At 46.1% G+C, this 27,254-nt stretch overlaps 1 protein-coding gene across 9 annotated transcripts in view; it reads left to right on the top strand.

Annotated features, from left to right (window-relative positions):
- The window catches only part of LOC137430068 (acetyl-CoA carboxylase 1), a 763,460-nt gene that overhangs the window by 695,590 nt on the left and 40,616 nt on the right, over positions 1–27,254 (top strand). For all 9 annotated transcript variants that reach the window (XM_078780164.1, XM_078780162.1, XM_068120583.2 and 6 more), the window contains 5 exons: positions 1,987–2,130; positions 2,228–2,348; positions 7,841–7,937; positions 11,104–11,200; positions 13,547–13,682. In XM_078780164.1, the coding sequence (XP_078636290.1) occupies positions 1,987–2,130; positions 2,228–2,348; positions 7,841–7,937; positions 11,104–11,200; positions 13,547–13,682 (595 nt within the window). The remainder of the gene's footprint in view (positions 1–1,986; positions 2,131–2,227; positions 2,349–7,840; positions 7,938–11,103; positions 11,201–13,546; positions 13,683–27,254) is intronic.

Here is a 27,254-nt window from a genome sequence, read left to right as displayed (position 1 = left end):
TATGGTACGTGCATCTCTTTCTCCTTGCTGGACATGCTGCTTTCAGAAAGAAACACCCAAGAAAATTTCAAGTTCTAACAGAGCCAGGACTTCATCTTTCCTCAAACTTTCAAGTTGCATCCGATTGTAGTCCTTTACACCCAGTTTGTTCTGTGGGCGCACAGAGGTGTTTGATGCAAGGCTGTGGGTCCGAATGATCCCAAAGTCTCGGTCTGTTGGGTCTTGCCTTAATAGTGTTTTGAGCTGCCTCATTGCATGGCACCAATTTTTCTGTTCCAACATGTCGGGCAATGGGTGTCGCCTGCTGGCTGGCGTACTGTGTCTGCGAACAAGCAATTTGCGTTCAGTCGGCCTCATGGTTGATTGTCGTTTGCACCACTTGCTTGACTTGTACAAAAAAAAAAAGAAAAAAAAAAAAGGTCACTCCATTGGAGGATGGATTGTAAATGTGGAGGGAGAATTTATGGAGGGGCGAAGTGGCGGAGGTTAACCTTATGAATATAATATTTTAAACTCTCAGTTATACTGTGATAGTACACTTTACATGCTATATGTACTTGTATTCAAAAAAATGTTAATACTTGTTACCTCCACCACCAAAGGTGGATGGAGATTATAGTCGGGTCAATATACAGTTTGACTCCAAAAAAATTGCTACAAAAGGTTTTTCAATGGTTTTTGGTACTATTGGACATCAGGAATAACATATTAAAAATCTAATAAAATTGAACCACCGGAAAGCTGTTATTTTCAAGATGGCGTCCAAGATGACTGCCAATATGACCGCCAATACACTAAAATGGCAATAAGTCATTTATTATTCAGCCTCGTGTTGTAATGTTGGGGTCCACCCTTAGTAACATTGAGTAATCAGGTAATGAATCGATGATTCATTGTCACTCTTGCTCTTCCTCTTTAGGCTGGTTATATAGATTGTCACATGTTTCAAGTTGGCACGGTCCACAGACTCTATGACAATGTAGTCCGTATCCTCTACAGTCTACACCTACAACGGGGTGTTCTCCAGGCAGTTGAACAGTTGCAATGTATCATCTTCAAGAGATTATCAGGGGCAGCGTTCATTTCCGAGATTATTGGAACCAACTGATTGTCCTCCAGTTTCCAACCCCAGTTCATGACATCCATGTCACCTTCCCTCCCAATCCAGACCATGATCTGGTAGTAAGTTCTGAGGCAGTGAAATTTGGTGGAGGATGCAGTGGAGATCCGGCTACTAGAATTTTAAAAGTGATTCTTCCCCATTGGGAGATGGGGCCAAAAACGATACATAGCAGGACATCTCAAAAAGTTGTGGACGGATTTGGACGAATCTTAGTGGAAAGGTAGGGTGTGTGACAAGGACGATTCGATTCGATTTTGGTGAAGATCTGACTATGGATTCGGATGTGAGAGTTATTTATTTTTTAAAAGTGATTCTTACCCATTGGGAGATGGGGCCAAAAACGATACATAGCAGGATATCTCAAAAAGTTATGGATGGATTTGGACGAAACTTGTCGGACAGGTTGTGTGTGTCACAAGGAAGAATCGATTCGATTTTGGTGAAGATCCGGATCCGGCTAGTAGAATTTTAAATTGATTCTTCACCATTGAGTGATATGGCCAACCAGGTGGAGGTATGCTCTCTACCGAGTGCCGTTCTAGTTTCTACACGTCACTAATCTACCTCGAGAAGTAATGTAATGAGAATGTGATGTTAATGTGATATTTAAAATGGCTAAAGATATGCAATAGCCTCTGACACCTTTGAGGTTACCATTTTTGCTTTTTGGATATGGCACAGCGCCACCGCCTTTGGATTTATCGATATATAATTCGAGTCCCTAAACCAAGCCAAATGTTCTCAGCCGAACTTCCTTACAAGATGTGATTAACTCAAGTAAAAAGTGATTAAATGCATTTGTTTTGGGTGCTTCGGGAATTTCACTGTGAAACTCAATGCTTTCTTCACCATTGTGTTTGCAGGTTTTGGGCCGGGAGGTGTATACGTCGAACAACCAGTTGGGAGGCATTCAAATAATGCACAACAATGGTGTATCGCATGCGACTGCAGTGGATGACTTCCAGGGGGTCTGCATCATCCTTCAATGGCTCTCATATATCCCAAAGGTAATCCAAAACCATTGCTTCCTCACAAATTGTCATAAACCTTCTTTTTGCTTCCACCTTGAGACAAACCCCTCGATCTTGTTGTGTGTCTGCACAGACGGCAAATGCACCCTTGCCGATCGTTCCGTCCTCTGACCCCGTTGACCGTGAAATTGCATTTATGCCCACCAAGGCTCCGTACGATCCACGGTGGATGCTTGTTGGCCGACCACATCCAGGTGTGTATTGTCGGGGTATGTTATGGTAAGTGTTCAAGCACATGCTGTTTTGCATTTGCCCACTTCCAGCTCCCGTTCGTAGCTATGTTACTATGGACAAAATACCCCCTCTCTCCTTCTCTCCTTCTCTCCTTCTCTCTACCTATTCCTCTCTCCCTCTCTGTCCCTCTCTTCCCCTTACTTCTCTCTCCCTCCACCTACCCCACACCCTCCCTCTATTCCCCTCCCCCCATTCCTCACCTTACTCCTCTCTTTCTCCTTCCCCTTTCTCTCCCCTTTCTCTCCCTCTCTCTCTCTCCCTTCCCCTCTGTCTCTCTCTGCCTCTCTTCCCTCTCTTCCCCTTACTTCTCTCTCCCTCCTTTTCTGCCTCTCTCTCTCCCTCACCTCTCCCTCCCCTCCTCCTCATTCTACCCCATCCATACCCCACTCTCTCCCTCTATTGCCCTCCCTCCCCCCCCCATTCCTCACCTTACTCCTCTCTTTCCTCTTTCTCTCCTCCCCACCCCCTTTCTCTCCCCTTTCTCTCCTCCTCTCTTCCTCCCTCTCTTCCTCCTTTGCATCCTTCCTCTTCCTCCCTTCCTCCCTCCTTTCCTTCCTTCCCTCCCCTCTTCTTTTCTCTCTTTCTTCCTTCCTCCCTTCCTCCCTCCCTTCCTCTCCTCCTCCCTTTCTCCCTCCCTTCCTTCTTTCCTCATTTCCTCTTTCCATTCCTTCCTCCCTTCCTTCCTTCCTCCCTTCCTCCCTCCCTTCCTTCCTCTCCTCCCTTCCTCCATTCCTTCCTTCTTTCCTCATTTCCTCTTTCCATTCCTTCCTCCTTTCCTCCCTTCCTTCTTTCCTCACTTCCTCCTTTCCTCCCTTCCTCCCTTCCTCCCTCTCCTTTCTTCCTCCCTTCTTCCCTTAATTCCTTCCCTCTTTCATGTCCCTCTCCTTCTTTCTCTTCACCTTCCTTTCCCACTCCTTCTCCCCCCTCCCCCTCTATCTCTCTCCGGCTGTGTTTTTTGCTGACATGTTGATGGAATTATGTATGAAAAGCTGAATTAATGTTTCCACATATCCACAATGTTGCCTTTTATAGTGTTAAACACACCAGTGTGGCGGACACAAAAGCCCACTGGCGTGGTGACATCATTCCACGCACCAAGTGGGCGGTGGCCACGCCCGAGGGGTAGGCGTGGCCTCATGATATACCCCGGGCGACCAGCCCGGAGGAGTACAGTGTTACAGTGTAGTCTTACAATAAAGACGTTTATATGTTACCGCTTGTCCGCTTCCTCCTTGCTCACAAGCAGCGCGCGTAACGCCGCGCTTTACTGGTGACCCTCGACGTTGGATCTGCCGGAGCGATCCTTCCACACGCGACGCCATCGCCATGGCCGCCTTCGTCAAACTTCCGGAATTTTGGGAGGCTCAGGCCGAAGTCTGGTTCGTCCAGGCCGAAGCCCAATTTCAGCTTCGGCACCTCACCGGCGATGACACGCGCTACTGCCACGTCGTCGCCTCCCTCGGGCCCGGCACGGCCGCTCGAGTTGTGTCCGTCCTTCGCCACCCACCGGACGGCCACAAGTACGAGGCACTCAAGCGGCTACTCCTAGCCACGTTCAGCCTCACGGACGACGCACGGGCCGATCGCCTCCTGGATCTCCCCGAGCTCGGTGAGACGCGCCCGTCGGTCCGAATGGACCATATGCTGTCACTGTTGGGCGACGAAGCCCCCGGTTCGCTATTCCGGGCACTTTTCTGTCGCCAACTTCCAGCGCAGGTTCGCCTCGCGTTGGCCGGGACCGGGCTAACGGAACCCCGAGCATTGGCGGCCGAGGCGGACAAGTACTTCGCCGCTTCGGACACGCGGGCGAGCGTTGGCGTGGCCGTCGCGGCCTTCGACGCTGCTGTTCCACAGCATCATCTTCTACAGCACGCTGAGTTTCAGCAGCATGCTGATACGCACCTCGTGAACGCCGCCACGCCCCGCCCACCGCCGCGGCGAAAACCGCCACCGCGGGGAAACCCGTCGACTCCACCGGCCTGGCGGAGCCAGCCGCGCTCCTCCAGCTCCACCACCTGGTGCTGGTTCCACGCCAAGTTCGGCCACGAAGCTCGGCGGTGTCATCCGCCATGCTCCTTCAACGGGTCGGGAAACGCCTGGGCCGGCGCTCAATAGTGGCGATGAGCGCCGGCCGTTCGAGCAGCCTGCTGTTCATAACGGACACCTTCTCCGGGCGCCGTTACCTGTGCGACACGGGAGCACAGGTGAGTGTCATTCCCGCCGGCACGTCAGACAAGCACGCAGCGGGTGGGGGCCCCGCGCTGCTTGCCGCGAACGGGACGCCCATCCGTACGTACGGAAAACGCTGCCTCTCTCTGCGGTTTGGAGGGCAGGTTTTCCGATGGACGTTCGTCACCGCCGACGTGCCCATGGCACTGCTTGGCGCGGACTTCCTGTGCGCTAATGGGCTCCTGGTCGACGTCAAGCGCAGACGGCTTGTCCAGGCCGAGACGTTCAGCTCGCTCGCATGTGCGTTGCCCAGCTCAACGAGCGGCTTGCCAAGCGGCTTGCTGAACGATTCGGTTCCGGCCACGTTGGTCTGTACGCTTCCGGCAGCGGACGCATTCACCCGCCTCCTCGCCGGCTTCCCGGCCCTCACGCGGCCCACCTTCTCGGCGGGGGCCGTCAAGCACGGGGTGGCCCATCACATCCCCACCGTCGGGCCACCGGTCTACGCCCGGGCACGCCGCCTCGAGCCGACGAAGCTGGCGGTGGCAAAAGCGGAGTTCGCTACGCTGGAGCGACTCGGCATCGTTCGGCGCTCAGAGAGCGCTTGGGCGTCGCCGCTGCACATCGTGCCGAAGCCCGGCGGGGGATGGCGACCGTGCGGGGACTATCGCCGTCTCAATGACGCCACGACTCCCGACCGCTACCCCGTCCCCCACATTCAGGACTTTTCCGCCCGTTTGGCGGGCAGGTCCTTCTTCTCGAAGGTGGACCTCATACGCGGCTACCATCAGGTCCCCGTCAGGCCGGAGGACGTCCCGAAGACGGCGGTCATCACGCCATTCGGACTCTTCGAGTTCCTGCGCATGCCCTTCGGTCTGAAGAATGCGGCTCAGGCGTTCCAGCGACTGATGGACAGCGTCCTGCGCGACTTGGATTTTGTCTACGTCTACCTGGACGATATCCTCGTCGCCAGCGCGTCCCGCGAAGAGCACCTACGCCACCTCCGCACGCTCTTCGAACGCCTGGGCCAGCATGGCCTGATTGTGAACCCCGCAAAGTGCCGGTTCGGCGCCGCCACAATCGATTTTCTGGGGCACCGTGTCACCAGGCACGGAGCCGTCCCCCTGCCGGCCAAGGTGGAGGCGGTGAAGGGGTTTCCGCGCCCCCGCACGATCAGAGGGCTGCAGGAGTTCCTGGGCATGGTGAACTTTTACCATCGGTTCCTGCCCCGTATCGCCCAGCTCCTGCGCCCCCTGCACGAAGCTCTCCGAGGTGCCGTTCGACGGCGCGGGCGCGGCCCTCTTGTGCGACGTCTCCCTCGGGCGTCCCCGCCCCATTGTGCCCGCGGGCTGGCAGCGCCAGGTGTTTGACGCCATCCACGGCCTGTCCCACCCGGGCGCGAGGGCCTCCCAAAGGCTGATCGCCGACAAGTTCGTCTGGCATGGCCTCCGGAAGGCCGTCCGCGGCTGGGCCAGGACATGCCTCGCGTGCCAGCGCGCCAAGGTGCACCGGCACACCCAGGCCCCGTTGGCCCCGTTCACGGTGCCGGAACGCCGGTTTGACCACGTCCACGTGGACCTGGTGGGACCTCTGCCCCCCTCGCGGGGTTTCACCCACGTCCTCACCATGGTGGACCGCACCACCCGGTGGCCGGAGGCCGTGCCGTTGGCGTCCACAACGGCGGCCGATGTCGCGCAGGCTTTCATCGCCACCTGGGTCGCCCGGTTCGGCGCCCCCTCAGACATCTCATCCGACCGCGGCCCCCAGTTCACCTCGGAGCTCTGGGGGGCGGTTGCGCAGGGGCTCGGGGTCCGGCTGCACCGAACCACGGCCTACCACCCCCAGGCTAACGGCCTGTGTGAGCGATTTCACCGCTCATTGAAGGCCGCGCTCCGGGCCACCCTCCGCGACGGCGGCTGGGTCGACAGGCTCCCCTGGGTCCTGCTGGGCCTCCGGACGGCGCCCAAGGAGGACCTGCGCGCATCCGCGGCGGAGTTGGTCTTCGGGCAACCGCTGCGGGTGCCGGGCGAGTTCCTCCCCGACTCCACGGCACCATGGTCCGCGGCACAGCAGCGCTCCGCTCTGCAAGAGACCGCCCAGAGGTTCGCCCCGGTGCCAACGGCATGCCACGGGCACCCACCGACGCACGTCGCCCCGGAGCTTCGCACGGCGGAGTACGTCTTCGTCCGCCACGATGCCCATCGGACACCACTGCGGCCCCCGTACGACGGGCCTTTCCGCGTGCTGGAGACCGGGGCGAAGCACTTCACCCTGGACATCGGCGGTACTCCTGACCGCGTTTCGGTAGACCGCCTCAAGCCGGCCCACCTCGATGTGGACCATCCACCGCCAGTGGCCCGACCCCCACGTCGGGGCCGCCCTCCTGCGGGCGGACCCCCGGCACCGCCCAGCCCCGCCGCCACGCCGCCCCCCGGTCCTGCACCCATCCCAGGAGCAGCCAGGGGCATCCCACCTGGCATCCCTGCACCCCGGACGCCGCCGATCGCCAGGGGGCGCTTCGGCCGGGTCATTCGTCTGCCCCGCAAACTGGCCCTCCAGGTGCGCGGGAATTCTGGGGGGGCGCGTGTGGCGGACACAAAAGCCCACTGGCGTGGTGACATCATTCCACGCACCAAGTGGGCGGTGGCCATGCCCGAGGGGTAGGCGTGGCCTCATGATATACCCCGGGCGACCAGCCCGGAGGAGTACAGTGTTACAGTGTAGTCTTACAATAAAGACGTTTATATGTTACCGCTTGTCCGCTTCCTCCTTGCTCACAAGCAGCGCGCGTAACGCCGCGCTTTACCAGCATGTAATGCATCTAAATTAGATGCTCTGCCTAACCTTGGGTAATTATTGTTCAGACTAAGTATACAGCATGGCCACAGTCACCACCAACCAAGAAAAGATTTGTTTACAAACAAGGCTTCGGTCAAAGTTTCTTGTTTGGTTGTGCTGATGGTGATGCCACCTAGTCTGAACACAACGTCTTCTCCAACTACACTTGTATGTTCTTTGAACTTCGTAAGGAACATAAAGTAATGATATTCATGTTAATTATGATGTTTCTAAGCCCCATACACGTGTGGGAAACGTGATTTCCTCCCCCGCCTTTGACCCCACAATGTAGCTCTTCTTTTTTGGGGGGGGGGAACCTACAGTGCACATCAGAACTACTGATTCTTAGTTTTGGAAATCTGCATTGGTGATAAATTTGCATGATTATTCCATCTTGTTTCATTGCTTTCCTAAGCCCTGAGTAAACTAGATTTGTCTACCACAGCTGGCAATGGACAATGGCAAAGCGGTTTCTTCGACGACGGCTCTTTCATGGAAATAATGCGTCCATGGGCTCAGACAGTCGTCGTGGGCCGTGCAAAGTAAGCACTTTCTTTCTAGCATGACCTTCGCTGTTTGGAAGCCATTGCATGAGCTTGATGTGCTTCAGAGTGCAAACTCACTATGATTTTAAAATGTATTTTCTTTCTCTAAAAAAACATGTCTGAACTAGGAAGAGCAATCAGAGTTTGCTGACCCTCGCCAGGACTTGTTTTGTGTGGTGTATTTTGTGTGGTAAATAAATGGAAGGATGTACTAATTGAAAGATTGTTGATTGCAAATAAGAGGTCTAAATAGTCTAGTTGTAAATGTGTAAAGCTCAAGGGTCTGAAAATTTGTAAAGGTCAAATGGTCTGAAGGTCCAAAGGTTTAAAATGGTCTAAATGGGTCTATAGGGTCTTCAAACATCTAAAAATAAAGTCTAAAGGCCAAAGAGGTCTACAAGGTCTTAGGGGTCCTAAAGGGTCAAAGAGGATCTAAAGGGTATTTAAGGTCGAAGGCTTTTTTTATACGGTCTGAGAGGGTCTATAGGGTTTACAAGGTTTACAGTGTCTTAAGTGTCTTAGGGGTCTTAAGGGTCTATGGAGTCTTAACACGTCTTAGGGTTCTACAGTGTCTAATAGGGTGTTAGGGATATTAAAGGGTCTTTGGGGTCTTAAAGGGTCGGTCTTTGGGGTCTGGAGAGTCTTAGGTGCCTTACAGGGTCCGAGGGGTCGAAATTATCTTAAGGGTCTAAAGGATCGTAGGGGTCTTAAAGGGTGTGTTATACATCTAAATGGTCTTGGTATTCTAAAGGGTCTTCAGGGTTTTTGGGGTCGTGAGGGTTTTGTTGGTCTTAGGGGGGCTTAATGGGTCTTAAGGGTGTCTTAAATGTGTTTGAGGGTAGTGGAGTAGTGGCTGAAACATGAATGCTACCCAGGTTACTCCTGATTACTCCATCTTTGCTCTTTGCATCTTTGCACCTTTGCACTTTTATACCATTTGAGCTTTTGTCATCAAATTTTCAACAGAGCTTTATAATGAGAACTAGTGTGGATCAGCTCGCTATGCTCGCCTCACAACACATCATCGCTGCAGAGGCGCAGACTTCTTTTAACTGAGGATAATGACCTGACTGAACTTGAGTTACTGTGTTGTCATGATTTACATCAATCATAATACAAACATTTCTTTCGTACAAATATATTACTTGCAAAATCGAAGATTTTTCAAGTATATTGGTCGGTTGTGTTTGTTATTCTGTCTGTCTGTTTGTGACTCGCCTACAGGTCACAATTCTAAACCGATTGTCATGAAACTTCACAAAGCTGTACAGGTCGTCACAATTGAGGAGCCTATTGATTTTGAGGTCAAAGGTCAACTCAATGTCAAACTTCTATAATCATCTATTTACATCCTATTAACTTGAAAATTAAACAGCAATTGCATAGTCCCTCACTCAATTGGGAAATTAATTATTTTTGAGGTCAAAAGGTCAAAGGTCCACAGAAGACCAAACTAATAAAATCATCAATTTTCATCTGAAAAATCGTCAATTTTCATCTGATTAATCTGAAGATTAAAGAACAATTGCATAGTACTTCCCTGAATTGGGAAACCATCTATTTTTGAGGTCAAAAGGTCAATTTTCATCTAAAAAATAATCAATTTTAATCCGATTGACCCAAGCTTTGATTACGATCGTCAATTTTAATCTTGAGGACAATTTGATGTGTCCATGGCAACTTTTTTTGGGGTGAAGAGGGGGTGGACTTTGCAAGTAACGTGCCCCGCACGACGTCTTTCTTGTTACTTGCGGAAATCGAAGATTTTTCAAGTATATTGTTTGGTCTTGTGCGTTATTCTATCTGTCTGTCTCTGTCTATCTGTCTGTTTGTATGTCAGTCGCCTACAGGTCACAATTTTCAACGGATCTTCACGAAACTACACCAAATTAAGAGGATTTGCAATCAGGACACTGAATTCAACCACCAAGTATTTTGAGGTCAACATAGGCCAAATATCTAAAATCCTCAATTTTCATCCGAGTAACTTGAAATTTGAAGAGGATTTTCATATATGGTCACGAAATTCAGCCACCAAGTATTTTTGAGGTCAACATAGGCCAAATTTCTAAAATCCTCAATTTTCATCTGATTAACTTGAAATTTGAAGTGGATTTGCATATCTAGTCAATAAATTCAACCACCAGTATTTTTGAGGTCAACATCGGCCAAATTTCTAAAATCCTCAATTTTCATCTGATTGACTTCAAATTTGAAGTGGATTTGCATATCTAGTCAATAAATTCAACCACCAAGTATTTTTGAGGTCAACATAGGCCAAATTTCTAAAATCCTCAATTTTCATCTGATTAACTTGAAATTTGAAGTGGATTTGCATACCATGTCACTGAATTAACCACATTCTTTTTGAGGTCATAATAGGCCAGCAACTTATTTTAGTGATTTCGCAAGTATTGTGCTATGCATGACATAGTTCTTATTTGTTTGTTTCTCTGTTTGTGAGCAGATATCTTATACAAGTTATGAACAGACTTGGATGAAACTCGTTGGACAAGTTGAGTGTATGACAAGGACGAATTTATTAGATTGTGGTGAAGATCTGGATGGAGATTCTGGAATTTTTAAAAGTGATTCTTCATCATTGAGAGATGGGGCCAAAAAAGAAATACAGCATGATATCTCAATCGATTGTGGATGAGTTGTGGCAAAACTTGGTTGATGTGTTGGGTAGGTGACAAGAACAACCTGATTAGATTTTGGTTAAGGTCCAGATGCAGATCTGGCATATCGGTGGGCTACAGAACGTAGACTGTTCAGCCTGGTGGAGTTATGCTCTCTACTGAGTGCCATTCTAGTTTGTTGAATGTTTCTCCCATTTTGCCCATCTTCTGACTGCTTTTTGTTTGGTAATCCCTTCTTCATATCCTCGTTTATATTTGAAACACTTTTTTCTGCACTTTCTCCCAAAGTATTAGTTTCTCTCTTTATGTCTGGTTTTTTTCGTCTCATGCTTTAAATCCGACTTCATTTTTCAACCCCAGCTCAGGATGTGTGTGTATTAGATCCATTTGTGAGCTTAATAAAAGTTTTAAGTCTCACCAATTGAGCACGTGTCACACATACGTAATTGGGCACATGGTCGTTTTCTGTATCTGAGTTTGTTTTTATTTTCTCGAGGCCAAAGAGTGCTCCTGATTTGCAGGCTCGGAGGAATCCCAGTTGGAGTTGTCGCAGTTGAGACAAGGACCGTTGAGTTGACCATCCCAGCCGATCCTGCAAACCTCGATTCTGAAGCCAAGGTGTGTGCATAATATATGCGTGTGCTTTGAGGTGTTGGCCATTGTCCCTTTACATTTTGGATGTTTCTCTGTGTCCTGCTCTTCCTCAAATGTCTCCTGCTCTTCCTCTGTTCCAATTGGTTCATCTGATCATACGATTGTGAGAGTCTCTCTGGCTATTCCACATACCTCTGGCTATTCTCAGAGAGCTGCCTCAATGGTGGCAGGTCTGGCAGTTCACTCGGCAGATTGGCAGGAACTGCAAGCAGTCGTCTCACTTCAGGACCCTTGATGCAGTACTGCCGTGTTGCCGGCGATTAAGATCACCGGTGACGAATAGCCGAACTGCTTTAACTCCTGAGGCGGCACCCAATTATGGCGGTTATCGCGTGCGCGAGATGGAAGGCCGCGAGGCATTTACCTGAATGAAAGGACAGGTTTATTCTGAAACCATAAAACATGCAAACACCACAACAAATTCAACAATCAAATCATTTATTGAAAAGTACATCAGGACAAAATAAAGGTTGAGGTAAACTAATTGAAATTCTTACTGAGGTAAACGAAATTCTAAGTTTTGAGATGTCTCCACTCAGTCACAAAAACACACAGGGGGGAAGATAAAATATAATGTCCTTTTCAGTGCCGGCACTTAGCTTTACATCCCAAATGGATCCTTCTGCGAGGTTGCCAGCTGGGACGAGGCTCAGAGTTTGAAGTCCCTCCGGCAGGAACCTGGCACAAGATGGCGGCAGTGTCATGCTCGACGGCGCCACGAACGTGAGGTGAGAAGTCGGGACGTTTTCTTTGAGGTTTCTCCACCACTTAGGGATGTTCAGCGTGGCCTCCAGCCCACCAAAGAAAAGGGCTGCAGTCGATCCTCTCCCCGATCGCTCTCCTCCACAGTGCACCAACTCCACGACGCCGACAGAACAAAAATGGCGAGTGTCTTGTTCAAGCAAAAAGATTGTGCATCCCCCTCCTTCACTCTTGAGAGCCAATCGTGAAGCTCCTTCAAAATCGCCTCATGCTCTGCCTACGTCCACGGTCCAATCACGTCCCTCGGGGCATGGCCTGACTTCCTCCACCTCCGCGTACCCCCCCCCCCCACCCCTCCGATTCTCCACCTCCCGTGGGCGGGCCTTTTTCTTCTTAGGTCCATGGGGGTGGGGCTTAGTCCGACTGGCTGCGTTTGGTTTTCTGCCGGCATGGTAATTGTAATTTAACGGTGGCTCCCATGGCCGCCGTGGTAGCAAAACGTAAAAGGAAAGATTACAGAGGGTAAGCACGCACTGGGTAAAATTATCCTTGATCCCTACCACTAATTATCACTGCTTCACACCCCGCCCTCCCCCGTGTGAAGAACAATGAAACAATCTTAAGCTACAGTTTCCTACTTACTGTACATCGAGATTTCTCCTACATGTCACGTGGTCTATGCAACTTCTTATACAGTTCTACCTCCCCTACGGTATGCTTTCACCTACCCCCCCATACATAAACGTAACAGTATTATTAGTGGTGAACATACTGGACACAAACAAAATATGTCCTTCAGATTGATAACGATTTATTTAAATTTATATTAATTTCAGTTTTCTCATGTATTTTTAATTCTGTTTCAACATGTTCTTTGTCTTTTAAGGCATTCACCAAGCCCTATGAACTACTCAACTGGACAGGTTTTTAATATAGGTTACGGATAGTCAAAAAGTAAGGGAAATTAATGTGGTAGACCTGCTGGCCGAGCCTTTTGCTTAAATGATTGACCTCGTGATTGTTGCATTTCTGAGAATATCTGTCTTCTTCTTTTTCTTCTTCATCTTCTTCTTTAACAGCCATTATTATCTCACATTTCTTGAGGGTCAGCCAGGGGAAGCTTTGCCAGAGTTTTCACAAACCGGCAGACCAGGCCTGACGTTCGATTAGTTAGGTCAGGATTTTGGAGTTTGGCTACAGTGCTGGCGATAGCTTGCCTACTCTTCGCGAAGGACACTGTGGGATCATTGACATCCACCAACTAATATTGGCAGGCAAATGGATGCATAATTTAACGTCTATCCAAGGGACGGCACACACATACTGGTGAAACACTGGGCTGACAGTTTATAGATGGCTAGGTTGGGAGTCAAACCCAGGCTAGACAGCTTCGAGGCGAGTGTGCATACCTCTCGACCATCCTGTCAGCCCCCAGAATCTCTCGATGTGGTTTGAGCTATTTGATTACCGATGATGCTGTGAGCAATGCCAAATTTTCCTTAAGGCCTGCACGAACACTTCACTGTCATTGCAATATTTGTTACCCAGTTGATGTAGCACATTGCGCAGAAGACAGCTTCACTTTCCTTTTCTTCCTTTTCACTGCAGATAATCCAGCAGGCTGGCCAGGTGTGGTTCCCAGATTCCGCGTACAAGACTGCACAGGCGATCAGGGACTTCAATCGAGAAGGATTACCACTGTTTGTTTTTGCCAACTGGAGAGGCTTCTCAGGTGGAATGAAAGGTAAGCTAAGAGCTCGAAAGATTTGGTGTCCTGGCCATGCAGAGGCAACTAAAGTGTTCTTGCCTTTCATTTTATTTTTCACGTCATTATACCCGCACGACATGGCATGCACTTGCAGTAATGATCTGTGTATTTGGTTATATTACCATTTCCTTGTTTTTTTATATATAATTGTCGAGTCTTGGTTCCAACTGGATTTTCGATGACATCACCTTGCACTGAACAACCTCGATCTTCTGACAACTTTCTGGTATGTGTTGGAATCGTGGGAAAGGGGCCTCTGACAGATCAGCAATGCAATTAACACTAAACATGCCTCAACGGGATTATGCCACAGCAAAGTAAGAAAGATTCCAAAGGAAAGTTGTTTTATTTTCAAGAGATTAAATGTATACTGTGGAAAAAAAAAAAAAGCAGGGTGTGCAACTATATAATTAAATATATAATAATTTGAATATATATAATATATATATATTCATATTAGTTGGTATTAAATGGAGTGAAGGAACTCTTGGATTACTTGCAGAATCCACATCACCTTTGATCACTTTGTTACATGTACAGCAAAAATGAGCTGTAAATATGGTGGTGACGGATGGAAAAGGTGTCGCAACAATTAGTCTCATTCTTCTGTTCCCGAGCAGCACCTGTTTTATAAAACGCAGCATGAGCTCAGAAACAGGGTGCTTCTTCGTTGGCTCGTTTGAGTAGGTATGATAGTGGGATTGCCTGATCACTCACACGCAACATTTCCTGACCTTTAATGTACTGATTAATCTGATAATGGAAAAGCCTTGTGAACCGGACAACAATATGTATGAGAGCTGCATACAATGTATTAATGCTGCTCTTGTTTGAGATAAGCTTTCCTTTTAACCTGCGAACTTGAATCCATACATTGATTCATGAGTCAAACTCAGGTTTTGACATGGCGGATCCACAAGAAATGCCTGGAAAGGTTTTTTGGGAAGGATTGTAGATATGCACTATTTGATCTAAACAGTATAAGCATTACGTGGTTGGGGGTTAGTGGAGCGGAGGAACAAGGAGAAGAGCTATTTTGATTGGAGACCACAGCAGGTGTAGGGCACAGCAAAAAATATCAGGTTGTGCAAGCACATCACAGTGTGGCATCCTCAAAATTTCCTACCAACTTGCATGTTGACGGATAATGTTGATGAACCACCATGTGTTTGAGGTAAGGAAAGCTTCAAGAGATTATCAAAATATCAACACAACACAACCTGTTACGTTACTGCAAGCCAATGCTTTGGCATATTTGCAGTCACCGTGTTTACGGGCACGTTCTCAATCTTGATGCCATGACTCACCTCGCACACAAACTCACGCCTGCACCAACTGGATGGCCTTGCGGATTGATGGCAGTGACATGCTATCAAGCACATGGCCATTGGCTGTCAACAAAGAGAACACGTGACAAAGTGAAAGCAATCCAACCGTCCCACCTCAACCATTCACCAATCCCATCATTCCACCTCATTATCTCAACCTTTTAACTGTCCCACCTCAGTTCTTATCAATCCCGTTGTCCCAGTCTGTTTGCTCGATCCTCAAACTGTCCCATCTCAACACTTTTATCAATCCCATCTTTCCATCTCGTTTTCTCAGACATCCAACCCTAATCCTAACCCAACTCCACCCCTCACTGATCCCATTGACCATCCCACCAAATAAAGCTCTACTTGCCCATTGGCCACATATGTTGTTTTCATATTCTCTCTCACTCTCCCTCTCCCTATCCCTCTCCTTATCCCTCTCCTTTTCCATCTCTATCTCTCCCTCTCACCATCTATTGCTCTCTCCCTCTCTCTCTCTCTCTTTCTCCTTTTCCATCTCTACCTCTCCCTCTCACTATCTATCGCACTCTCTCTCTCTCTTTCTCTTTCTCCTTTTCCATCTCTACCTCTCCCTCTCACCATCTCTCTCTCTCTCTCTCTCTCTCTCTCTCTCTATCTATCTATCTATCTATCTATCTATCTCTCTCTCTCTTACTCCTTTACCGTCTCTACCTCGCCCTCTCACCATCTATCTCTCTCTCTCTTCTCTCTTTCTCCTTTTCCGTCTCTATCTATCTCTCCCTCTCACCATCTATCTCTCTCCCTCTTACCATCTCTCCCCCTCTCTCTTTCTCCTTTTCCATCTCTATCTCTCCCCCTCACCATCTCTTGCTATCTCTCTCTCTCTCTCTTTCTCCTTTTCCATCTCTATCTATCTCTCCCTCTCACCATCTATCTCTCTCCCTCTTACCATCTCTCCCCCTCTCTCTTTCTCCTTTTCCATCTCTATCTCTCCCCCTCACCATCTCTTGCTATCTCTCTCTCTCTCTCTTTCTCCTTTTCCATCTCTATCTATCTCTCCCTCTCACCATCTATCTCTCTCCCTCTTACCATCTCTCTCCCTCTCTCTTTCTCTTTTTCCATCTCTATCTCTCCCTCTCACCATCTCTTGATCTCTCTCTCTTTCTCCTTTTCCATCTCCATCTCTCCCTCTCACCATCTCTCTCGCCCTCTCTCTTTCTCCTTTTCCATCTCTATCTCTCCCTCTCTCTTTCTCCTTTTCCATCTCAATCTCTCCCTCTCACCATCTCTCTCTCCCTCTCTCTTTCTCTTTTTCCATCTCTATCTCTCCCTCTCACCATCTCTTGATCTCTCTCTCTTTCTCCTTTTCCATCTCCATCTCTCCCTCTCACCATCTCTCTCACCATCTCTCTCGCCCTCTCTCTTTCTCCTTTTCCATCTCTATCTCTCCCTCTCTCTTTCTCCTTTTCCATCTCAATCTCTCCCTCTCACCATCTCTCTCTCCCTCTCTCTTTCTCCTTTTCCATCTCAATCTCTCCCTCTCACCATCTCTCTCGCCCTCTCTCTGTCCCCAGCCCACCTATTTCTCCCCCCCCCTCCCCTCAGCTCTTTCTTTCTCTCTTTTTCTCTCCCTTCTATTAATCCAGTTGCCTTTTCTTTCATCTCCTTATTCAACTTCCCACTCACCTTCATATCATCTCCAAAAGCTACCTCCCCTCTATCCCACAGAGCACATCCCAATTCACCCTGGAATTACCCTCCATTTTCCTCATTCCCCAACCCCCAGCCTCTGAGCAGTTGTGAAATACAATACTTTAGTGCAAAACTAAGCACTGATAAATTTCACATCGTCAAATTAAAAGCACCCAACGTCCCTTCAAGGTTATCTCGGAGTAGCCACATGGCGCATCAAATTCTCGAGCCGTCTGTTTACCATAAGAATGGCCTATCAAAGGGAAATTGGTGCTGGGGCCACGCAAGGTGCATTGGCCTGCCATGTTGAACATAAGACCCATTAATTCACAGTTATACCAGGATAAGGCCTTCAATAGACCTGAAGACTAAAGGAATTGTGATTGACTTAAAAGGCATGTCTTTACGTTCCATATCTTCTGATTTCTACTGCATTTTAATCTACTTAAATTTCCATTTCAATCATGATCCACACATTATTGTCAAGAGGGCAAACAATTACAAAGGCAGAGGTACAAATATACTTTTGCAGTAATAGCTCAAGATTGTTTCATCTGAGATGAAAGAGTGAATTGATATTAATGAAAGAATCATGAATGAATAATTTTGAACGATGGATTGTTGTGCTGCAAAAGTGATGACCACATCTATGCGGCTACGTGGACTTCACGCAGTAATGTTGAGTGGTTAGAGCATATGGTGTCAGGGACGTGATGGCACATCTTTGTCAAAGTCTCGTCCCTGTGTGCAACTTCACATCGTTTGCCCGTCCTTGAGCGGCCGTGGCGGCTCAGTAAATATCCGGCTAAACAACGCAGCCCACCAGTGGGTTGTGAACAACTGATCCCATTTGCGGTAAGTCTTTTTTCACAATGGAGGATCCACTTAGTTTTCATAATTATTGCATAATCTGAACATCGACAACATTGATTACATAATGCTGTTATAATGTTTTTGTTGTTGGGATAACCTAGTTTGGATTGCCAACTCTGATTCTGATGCACCATACTCTGTACAGAGCATTGGTGCTGCCGAAGCAGCTGCTTCGCGAGGGTTACACTGAGTGGCTTGCCTTTGCCTTTTCAGTAGTAGTTGGAGAAAGAATTTGTAATTTGGCCAAGGTGCCGGCAGTAGCTCGTCTGCTCTCCCAAAGGACACCGTGGTATCTTTAACGTCTACCAACAAATGCTGGCAGACGAGATGCCCAGTTTAACATCTATCTGAGGGATGACACTCATATTGATGAATCGCCCTGCCTGTGAAACACCGGGATGACAATTTATAGCTGGGCCGAGATTCAAACCCAGGCCAGACAGCTTAGAGTGAGTGTGTATATATGTAGGCCATCCTGCTAGCCCTTGTATTGCCTAGCATGCATATGAGCAGCATCTCAAGGTGAGTCATTATGCAAAGGGTGCATTTAGCAAGGTGAGTTCACCTGCATGCGGAGGTAGTTTTGTACAATGTCTCTTGGGAATAGTAAATCATAGGTGTGCTCATATCCTTGCAAAATTCTCCATTCTTCTGCGGGTGGAGGGTAGGTTACATAATCCCACCATAAATGGACCAATCTTAGTTCTACATATACCTTGGCTCATCAGAGCCAAGTCGGTAGCCTTATGCAGCAGCATCTTCTGCCAAACAAAGAAGATCTTTGGTATTTCTTTTTACCCAGTTTCTTTCCCATCTCTAACTTCTTCCTTATTTATACGTTCTTTTTCTTCTTTTTTCCTTCTCATTCTTCTGTTCGCACCCTTGCCTGTCACCAGGTGCCTCTTTCCAGGTGGTGTTCTTTAATAATGTGAATATTTGGTTTTGCTTTCTGATGTCTGGCCTGGCATCATTTATCTAACATTGTGAATGTTTTGAGTGCAAATCAACTGACCAGCCATCCAACCGACTAACCAGCCAACCACCCAGCACTCTCGCCCACCACCAATCCGCATTCGTCTATGCCGCTCGCGTGGCGGCAGCACGCCGGCGGGGTGCACTCAGATAACACGAAGCATCAATCATGAAGAGCACACGAGCTGCACTGGCTTATCGGGCATACGCAGGGTCCCGTTTGCTTGAGCTGTGTGACAGAGGGGTGGGCGTTGGGGGGTGAAATGGGAAGAGGAAATTCATAGTAACCTGGGGGGGATGTTTTATTGTTAGAATAAAATAGATGGGTTATTGTGATTGTGGGCAGGCACAAGCTAGAGAAAGTAAAGACTTAAGGAGGATGAAAACTAGTTTGAGAGACTAAAGGAGAAGGGGATGGTTTGGGGGAGAGAGGTTGTTCAGAGGAATAGGAGTTTTCATGGAGAGAAGGTTTATTCAAAGTGAAATACCAAATTTAAAAAAATACCTTGCTTTTTATACCAATTTTTTTTTTTAAACCGTTTTCAGCAGCTTGTTCTATCGTTTAGTGTGGATAATGAGAATACCTTTCCATGGACTATACAGTGCTTTCAGTAATCGGTAACAAAAGCACTGAGTTTTAACTGCCACCGACTGGTTGGAATAGAGCAGGGAAACTTGGAGAAGATGGGGAAGTTAAGATGGAAAAATAAGATGAGGGACGAGCTGAATTGGGAAGGATGAGCATGTGAGCGAAGGGTATGGTGTGTGGAGTATGCGTGCGGAATGGGTTTTGGATTATTATTCAAGGGAGAATTGCTGAGCTGTGGTGACCTGCTGTTTGGTGCGCCGTGCTTGTGTAAAATTGAGATTGTCAGCTTGCCTGGATGGACGCCGCTAGCCACTGCACACCCAAATTGTAGTCTCTCTTTTAAAATGTTTATGCATCTCATCTTGTTTTTAATGGCAGCAGGTTCCCCCTTTTGTTGTCGAAGTTTTGGCAGGTACTACCCTGGGTTTAAAGGGTCACGCCCATGATTGTTTTCTTGGGTTAACGCAATTTGTTTGTTCCTTAAGTGCTCAAATTAAGCATTGATGTTGAATTTATTTTCAGCTCACGATTGCAATCTAGCATGCAGCACAGAAGCCTTCAGTCTTGTGTTTTTAGGGAATTGATATGATGCTGATCCGCTTGACTGATGCAAAATGTAAACTGAAGTAGCTTTTCCTGGAAAGCAACACGTGTGAGCCACGTAGACCGGAATTAAAATCCATTGCACAAAGTGGGAGTGAGTCCATTGCACTCCAACATATCATGGGCACAATTTATAATCGACTCCTGCATTCCTTTAAGGGAGTTGTTCAGTTGCACAAAAGGTCACAGATGGTCACAAAACGGGCCTTCTAGTTATAATGTATACAAATATGGTGGAACCTTTGACCACTCCTGTATATTTCATTCTCTCCTTCCTTTCTTCCTTTCTCCTCCCAACCTCCTTTCCTTTTGCTGACTCTTCCCATACCCTCGAAAGTCTTTTTTTATTCTCCCCATTATCTTCCTTTTTCCAATATTAATTTTATTAATTAGCTTCCCCCAGCCCCATCACCCTTCCCTCTCCCCTCTCAATGTTAAAAAAAGTTTCTTGCTAGCATTTTAAATTATTTGGGCAAGGATAAGATGCTGCTTCCATTCCAATCGTTGATTTTTGTCTGAGTTCTAATTATAATTCCAGCTTTGTCAACAGTAAAATTTGAAGCTTAAGAAAATCAGAACCTTTTGAATGACCCTTCCACAGACGTAATGTTGTTCCATAATGTTTTAGAATTTTACAGAGGAAGGTGGGGAATGGGCTGGTAATTTCAACAAATATAAATCTCCACTAGGGTGGCTTTTCCAGTGTAGAGAGAAAACCGCTTCTTCAGTTTTCCTGAATTCAGTAATTCTAGCATAGTGCTTTGTAAGGATTAAATATATATATAACCACCTTTAGAGGCCATTTTTCCCCGCAAAGCGGGGGTTGGCCTTTTTCGGGAACCGTGGTTGTTGTTGTTTTTCGGTCCCCTATTTGAAGCAATGCTTTACGGCCGGATGCCCTTCCTGACGCCAACCCTTTTTGCCGCCTTTAACGACAAACAGGGAATTACCAGTGAACTGGTACTCAATTAGCCGACCTCGGAAGGATGACAGGCTGAGTCAACCCCCCTGGCGTTAATTCAGCGATCGACCGGGATTCGAACCCAGGATCCTTGGATCCTAAGCCGGCACCCTAGCCGCTAGCCCAACACCAGGGATTAAGGATTTGTAAGGATTGTGATTGGATGAAAATCTTCTACATTTTTGGATAAAAGTCTACAAAGGATAGCCGTGCCTGAAATTCGGGGTTTTTTTCTTACGCATATGCGGGGAGAGTAGTCACTGTCTGAATCAAATCGTAGCCTCTGAATGAGTAGCGTCTGAATTCTTGTCCACACTCCTGACCAAAAATATATGAACCCGCATTGATTTGCATTTTGAAACTGGTAAATAATGTGATGCAGATTGTAAGGCTAACATCCCTTTACCTGGAAGCTATCTTCTCAACTGGATACTGACAGGCACCGTTGCGAGGTTTGTCAGTTCCTCCACACAGCCATACACACAGCAGGCAGCAAACGTCCCTGCTCTTTGGTCCTTAAAGCAGCTCCATCCGTCTGCGCACTTGCCTCATGATTAAGGTGCAGCCTAGCTCAGTGGGAGAGAGGAATAGAGCGAAATGCATTTAGAATGCTCTCTCTCTCTAAAAACATTATTTATTCAGCATCATTAGGCATGAGTTCACGTTTCCATAATGGACTTGAGGTCACCGTAGCACCTGCATTTTGGGCGTATTCATAGGATCCCGCTAAACGTTCTGGCCTGCTTTTGTACCAATTTTTCCTACCCAAGGATCTCGCTTTGCAAGCCCAATCTAACTTCTGAGTGACGGCACGGTGCAGATGGAATTTTTGAATTCCTTCCGGAAGGCTGAAACACGTCTGTAGGCGAGGGTTTTGAATCTTTTGTAGCATGTCTGACACTCATGGGCACTTTATGCACAGAAACATGAATAAACCAAACAATGTCTTGCATTTACCACGTGATTAAGCCTGAATATTTTGCTGTCACTGAATTGCTCTACCGCCTCCATAAATGGAATTTCCTTTTGATTTCTTCACAAACGTGCGAAGGAGGGTTTATTTTCAAGCAACGATGTTTAGAGTCCACTTTGCCATTTTTTGAAGCCTTTCATCCTCATGGGTTGAGATCTGAGTAACGTCGACATGAGTGCCATGCCTGTTGTTGATGCTTAATCGAGGAAGTGTGTGTGTGTGTGTGTGTGTGTGTGTGTGTGTGTGTGTGTGTGTGTGTGTGTGTGTGTGTGTGTGTGTGTGTGTTGTGTGTTTTATTCGAGGAAATAAATAGAATTGTCCATGCATTACAACCTGAGACTGCAAAGAGCAATCAGAGATTGCAGGCCCTTGCCAGGACTTTTGTGTGGTGTATTTTGTGTCCTGGTTTGTTTGTGTTTGTGATTATGTACATGATGCATTGATGATGTAGGTTTTTGTTAATATGACAGACAATGAGATCTTTTCGGTTTTATTGTATCGGTTCACGTTCCAATCATATGTATTTTATAGACTACATACGCACACACTTTATAGATACACATATTTTACTGACGAAGATGTATTTTTATAATACGTACTTTATAGACGCATTCACTTTCTTAATACATGTACACTTGGTCCTCGGTTAACGTCGTGGTTGCGTTCTTGGAAACCATGACGTTAAGGGAAAAGACGTTAAATGGATCATTTTATCTCTTAAGAAATACATTTATCTCGACGATGTAATAGCGAGTTATGGGTAAATAATCACGACGTTCTTTGAAGCCTTGATATCTAATTATTACAGACACTAGTGTGACTCGGCGTGCTCCACGCACCTCACCACACGTTGTTTCAAAGGGAAAGGCATCTTTGACCATTTCGGTGTCTTTTGGGTCTTCAGTGTCTTTTGGGTCTTCATGGTGTTTTGGGTCTTCAGGGCCATTTGGATCTTCAGGGTCTTTTGGAACCTCTGGGCCTTTAAGGGTATTTTGGGTTTTTGGGGTGTTTTGGGTCTTTTGGGTCTTCAGGGGCTTTTGGGTCTTAAGGGTCTTTTGGTTCCTCTGGGTCTTTAAGGGTCTTTGGGGTATTTGGGGTATTTAAGGGTCTTTTGGGTATAAAGGGTCTTTGAGGGTCTTTGGGGTCTTCAGGGTGTTTTGGGTTTTTTGGGTGTTTTGGGTCTTCGGGGTATTCTGGATATTCTGGGCCATTTGGGTCTTCATGGTATTGTGGAGCCTCAGGGCCTTTAAGGGTATTTTGGATCTTTGTGGTGTTTTGGGTCTTCGGGGGCTTTTGGGTCTTCGGGGTCTTTTGGGTGTTTTGAATCTTTGGGGTATTTTGGGTCTTTCAGGATATTTTGGGTCTTCAGGGGTCTTCATAGTCTTAAGGATCTTGGGGGACTTAAAGGGTCATCAAAGGTTTGAGGGGTCTCAGCAGTCTAAACATAATTAAGAGTTCACGGACTGTTTTGGGTGTTAATTTTATTTGAAGAAGAAGAAGACGTTTTGGTCACATATAACATACATAACCATATACGTTTGCTCTATTATAATAAGATAACAACGAAATTACATTAATTTGGATGAAGTTAAGGGAGGAGACCTTGTACTTTATCGACGTAGTCACATTCTAAAAAGTACATCCTTTTTCAACAAACTTGCTTTCTAATAGTATGTACTTTATAGACGTGCTCACATTGTAAAAGTGTCATTTATGGACATACTCGCATTCTAATTGTACATAATGTATTGAGGTACGCTGTTGGAAAAGAGAACATGTAATTCTGGCTCCCACCAGGTGTGGCCTACGTGGTCTACGTGAGCACATCATGTGCAGACAAACAAATAAACAAACAAATGAAAAATCACTCATAGAGCGACACTTGGCAAAAGAGAACAAAGCAGAATGGCAGTCAGTAGAGCATCCTTTTGACCTCGTAAATAATTTGTCGTTGAATTCAGTTAGCTGACATGAAAATCCAATTCAAATTTCAAGTCAATCGGATGAAAATTGAGGCTTTTAGAAATTTGAAAAACGTGGTTGACCTTTGGCTTATGTTGACCTTTTGGCCGATGCTGATCTCAAAAATAGTGGGTGTTTGAATTCAGTTCACTGATATGTAAATCCCATTCAAATTTCAAGTGAATCGGATGAAAATTGAGGATTTTAGAAATTTGAAATTGTTGTTGACCTTTGGCTTATGTTGCTCTTTTGGCTTACGGTGATCTCAAAATTAGTTGGTGGTTGAACTCAGTTTGCTGATAAATAAATCCCATTCAAATTTCAAGTGAATCAGATGAAAATTGAGGATTTTAGAAATTTTGAAATTGTTGTTGACCTTTGACCTGTTGACCTTTTGGCCTATGCTGATCTCAAAAATAGTTGGTGGTTGAATGCAATTAGCCGTTATGTAAATCTTTTTCAAATTTTAAGTCAATCGGATGAGAATTGCGGATTTTAGATATTCGGAAAACGTGGTTGACCTTTGGCCTATGTTGACCTTTTGGCCGATGCTGATCTCAAAAATAGTTGGTAGTTGAATTCAGTTAGACGATATGTAAGTCCTATTCAAATTTCAAGTCAATCGGATGAAAATTGAGGATTTTAGAAATTTGAAAAAAGTGGTTGACCTTAGGCCTATGTTGACCTTATGACCTATGTTTATCTCAAAAATAGTTGTTGGTTGAATTCAGTTAGCTGATATGAAAGTCATATTCAAATTTCAACTCAACCAGATGAAAAGTGAGGATTTTAGAAATCTGAAAAAGTGGTTGACCTTTGGGCTATGTTGACCTTTTGGCCTATGCTGATCTCAAAAATAGTTGGTGGTTGAATTCAGTTCGCCGATATGCAAATACTATTCAAATTTCAAGTCAATCGGATTAAAATTGAGGATTTTAGAAATTTGAAAAAAAAGTGGTTGACCTTTGGCCTATGTTGACCTTTTTACCTTTTGACCTCAAAAATGTATAGGATTTTGTCGGACCACGAACTCTACCATTTGGTGAAGTTTCCTGAAGTTCGGTTTAAAATTGTGACCTGTAGGCAAGTATAAGTGAGCGGACAGACAAACACACAAACACACATACACACACACATACACGCACACACACACACACACACACACACACACACACACACACACACACACACACACACACACACACACACACACACACACACACAAAGTGATCAACATACTTGGAAATTTTTTATTTTTATTTTTCCAAGTAACCAGAAATATGTCATGCATAGCATGATACTTGCGAAATCTCTAAAATAAGTTGTTGGCCTATGATGACCTCAAAAATAATTGGTGGTTGAATTCAGTGACCTCGTATGCAAATCCTCTTAAAATTTCAAGTTCATCGGATGAAAATTGTAGATTTTAGAAAACTGCCTGCGTTGACCTTTTGGCCTATGTTGACCTCAAAAATACTTGGTGGTTGAATCCAGTGTCCAGATATGCAAATCCTCCTAAAATTTCAAGTCAATCAGATGAAAATTGAGGATTTTAGAAATCTGGCCTATGTTGACGTTTTGGCCTATGTTGACCTTAAAAATAGTTGGGGGTTGAATTCAGTGTCCAGATATGCAAATCCTCTTCAAATTCCAAGTTAATTGGATGAAAATTGAGATTAAAAAAATTTGGCTTATGTTGACCTTTTGGCCGATGTTTGATTTTAGAAACTTTGCCTACAGTCATAGCCAAAAATATTGGCACCCTTGCACTTTTTTCAAATAACTCACAATGTTCTCAAAACATAAGTTGAAATTGACGAAAGTATTTGGTCTCCACAATTCTTTATTTCACTGTTAAGATTACAGAACCTATGTTTTTGATTCAGAACTTAATATATCTTACTATAATTCACCAAATGTCCGTCCGTCCGTCTGTCTGTCTGTCAGCGTCCGTCTGTCTGTCCGTCAGTCCGTTCAAAGGTACCGCAAAAACGGCTGAACTGATCGCAACGATATTTTGGGTGGGTAATCCTGGGATCTCCTGGAGTAAAATAGGCTATATTGTTTTTCCAATTTCAGCTTTGGCCTCCAGCATTTTCAGGTTTGGACTCCCGCATAACGTTATTTTCCCGGGTGCCGCACAAACGGCTGCACCGATCGCTGCACGGCTGCACCGATCGGACTAGGTGACCTCGGACAAATACCTTTTATAAGGACATGGGTTGAATCCCTGCTTGAGAGAATGCCAACCCCCTCCCCGCCATCACGGTCGTCTCTCCAACTCAATCCCACGAGATATGTGGAAAGGACGACCCAAAACCAATTATCTTCTTTTTGATTCGTATATAAACATCATTAAAAGTAAATAATGACCTCGGCCGAAGTTCGAACGACGTGAGTTTAACCTCCACATGAGAGCATTCCGTATAGCTATTTGGGCGGTGTATAAGCTAACAGATCGCTGTCTCCATCGATCTTGCCAAGGCTGTAACACCTATCGGCTCAAAATCCTTTTAACTGTTGACTTTGTAGTTTTTACAATGAAGGAAACATGTATCGGCCTATCGGGAGTACATACGACATAGCGATTGTGAATGTGACAGCTCTGAGGCGTCTTTCGCTTTGCATCACAGTGACGGCGAGCACCAACATGGCGGCTGTAAGATTAAAATCTGGCTTCAAGGGCCCTCACTACCCAAAGCCTTCCACCAGGCATATTAACATGCACCGCCCTCCCCCCCCCCTTCATTCCCGTTCTTCAAAGCAAAGCGGTAAAAATTGTTGTATCGCCATTATTTATTACGAGCAACGGTACCCGCCCTAAGGGCGGGGCTTCAATTGGGAGGAGCGATTTATATAAACATCCGTTAAATATCACACGCAAATCATCATAATCTAAACAGTATTTTTAGAATTTCAATTTAAAAAAAACACATCACTGTTCCTATCGGTAAATATTATTCCATCGTGTTTCAAATCGTGATATCAACTGTATGCTTTTCTTTAGGAAAAAAAATGGAATGATTTTGCACCTCTTCTTCAGCTTAGAACTTCAGGATAGACGACATTGCTGATAAAAGTTCCTTTTCTCTCTTTAAAGTTCTTGGCAACATTTTTATATTGTCACTGCTGCCAATGTGATGCCGTGGCATTATTCATTACATTCATTCATTCATTCATTCATTTAATGATCTAATGATCTCATGAACTTAATGGTTTAATGATTTCAAGGTGGGAGTGCATCAGGGGTCGGTACTAAGTCCACCGCTATTTGTAGCTGTGATGGAGGTGCTGGCTCAGAACGTAAAGGAGGGTTTACCGTGGGAGTTGTTGTATGCAGATGATCTGGTGTTGATTGCGGAAAGTATGGATGGACTGAAGGAAAAGATGAACAAGTGGAAGGAATGTATGGAGACAAATGGTCTGAAGGTGAATATCGGAAAGACGAAGGTGATGGCAAGTGGTAAAGCATGTGGTGAGGTGGAAAGAACTGGGAAGTGGCCATGTGCTGTGTGCAGGAAGGGTGTCGGAGTGAACTCCATTCAATGTACAATGTGTGCTGAGTGGGTTCATCAAAAATGTAGTGTTCTGAGAGGGTTATTAACCAGTGTGGCAGCTACATTCAAAT

Source organism: Myxine glutinosa, chromosome 6, assembly GCF_964187855.1.
Source record: "Myxine glutinosa chromosome 6, kmMyxGlut1.1, whole genome shotgun sequence".
NCBI classification, from domain to species: domain Eukaryota; kingdom Metazoa; phylum Chordata; class Myxini; order Myxiniformes; family Myxinidae; genus Myxine; species Myxine glutinosa.
The sequence above is the reverse complement of the archived record's forward strand: the minus strand, read 5'-3'. Positions and strand labels throughout refer to the sequence as shown.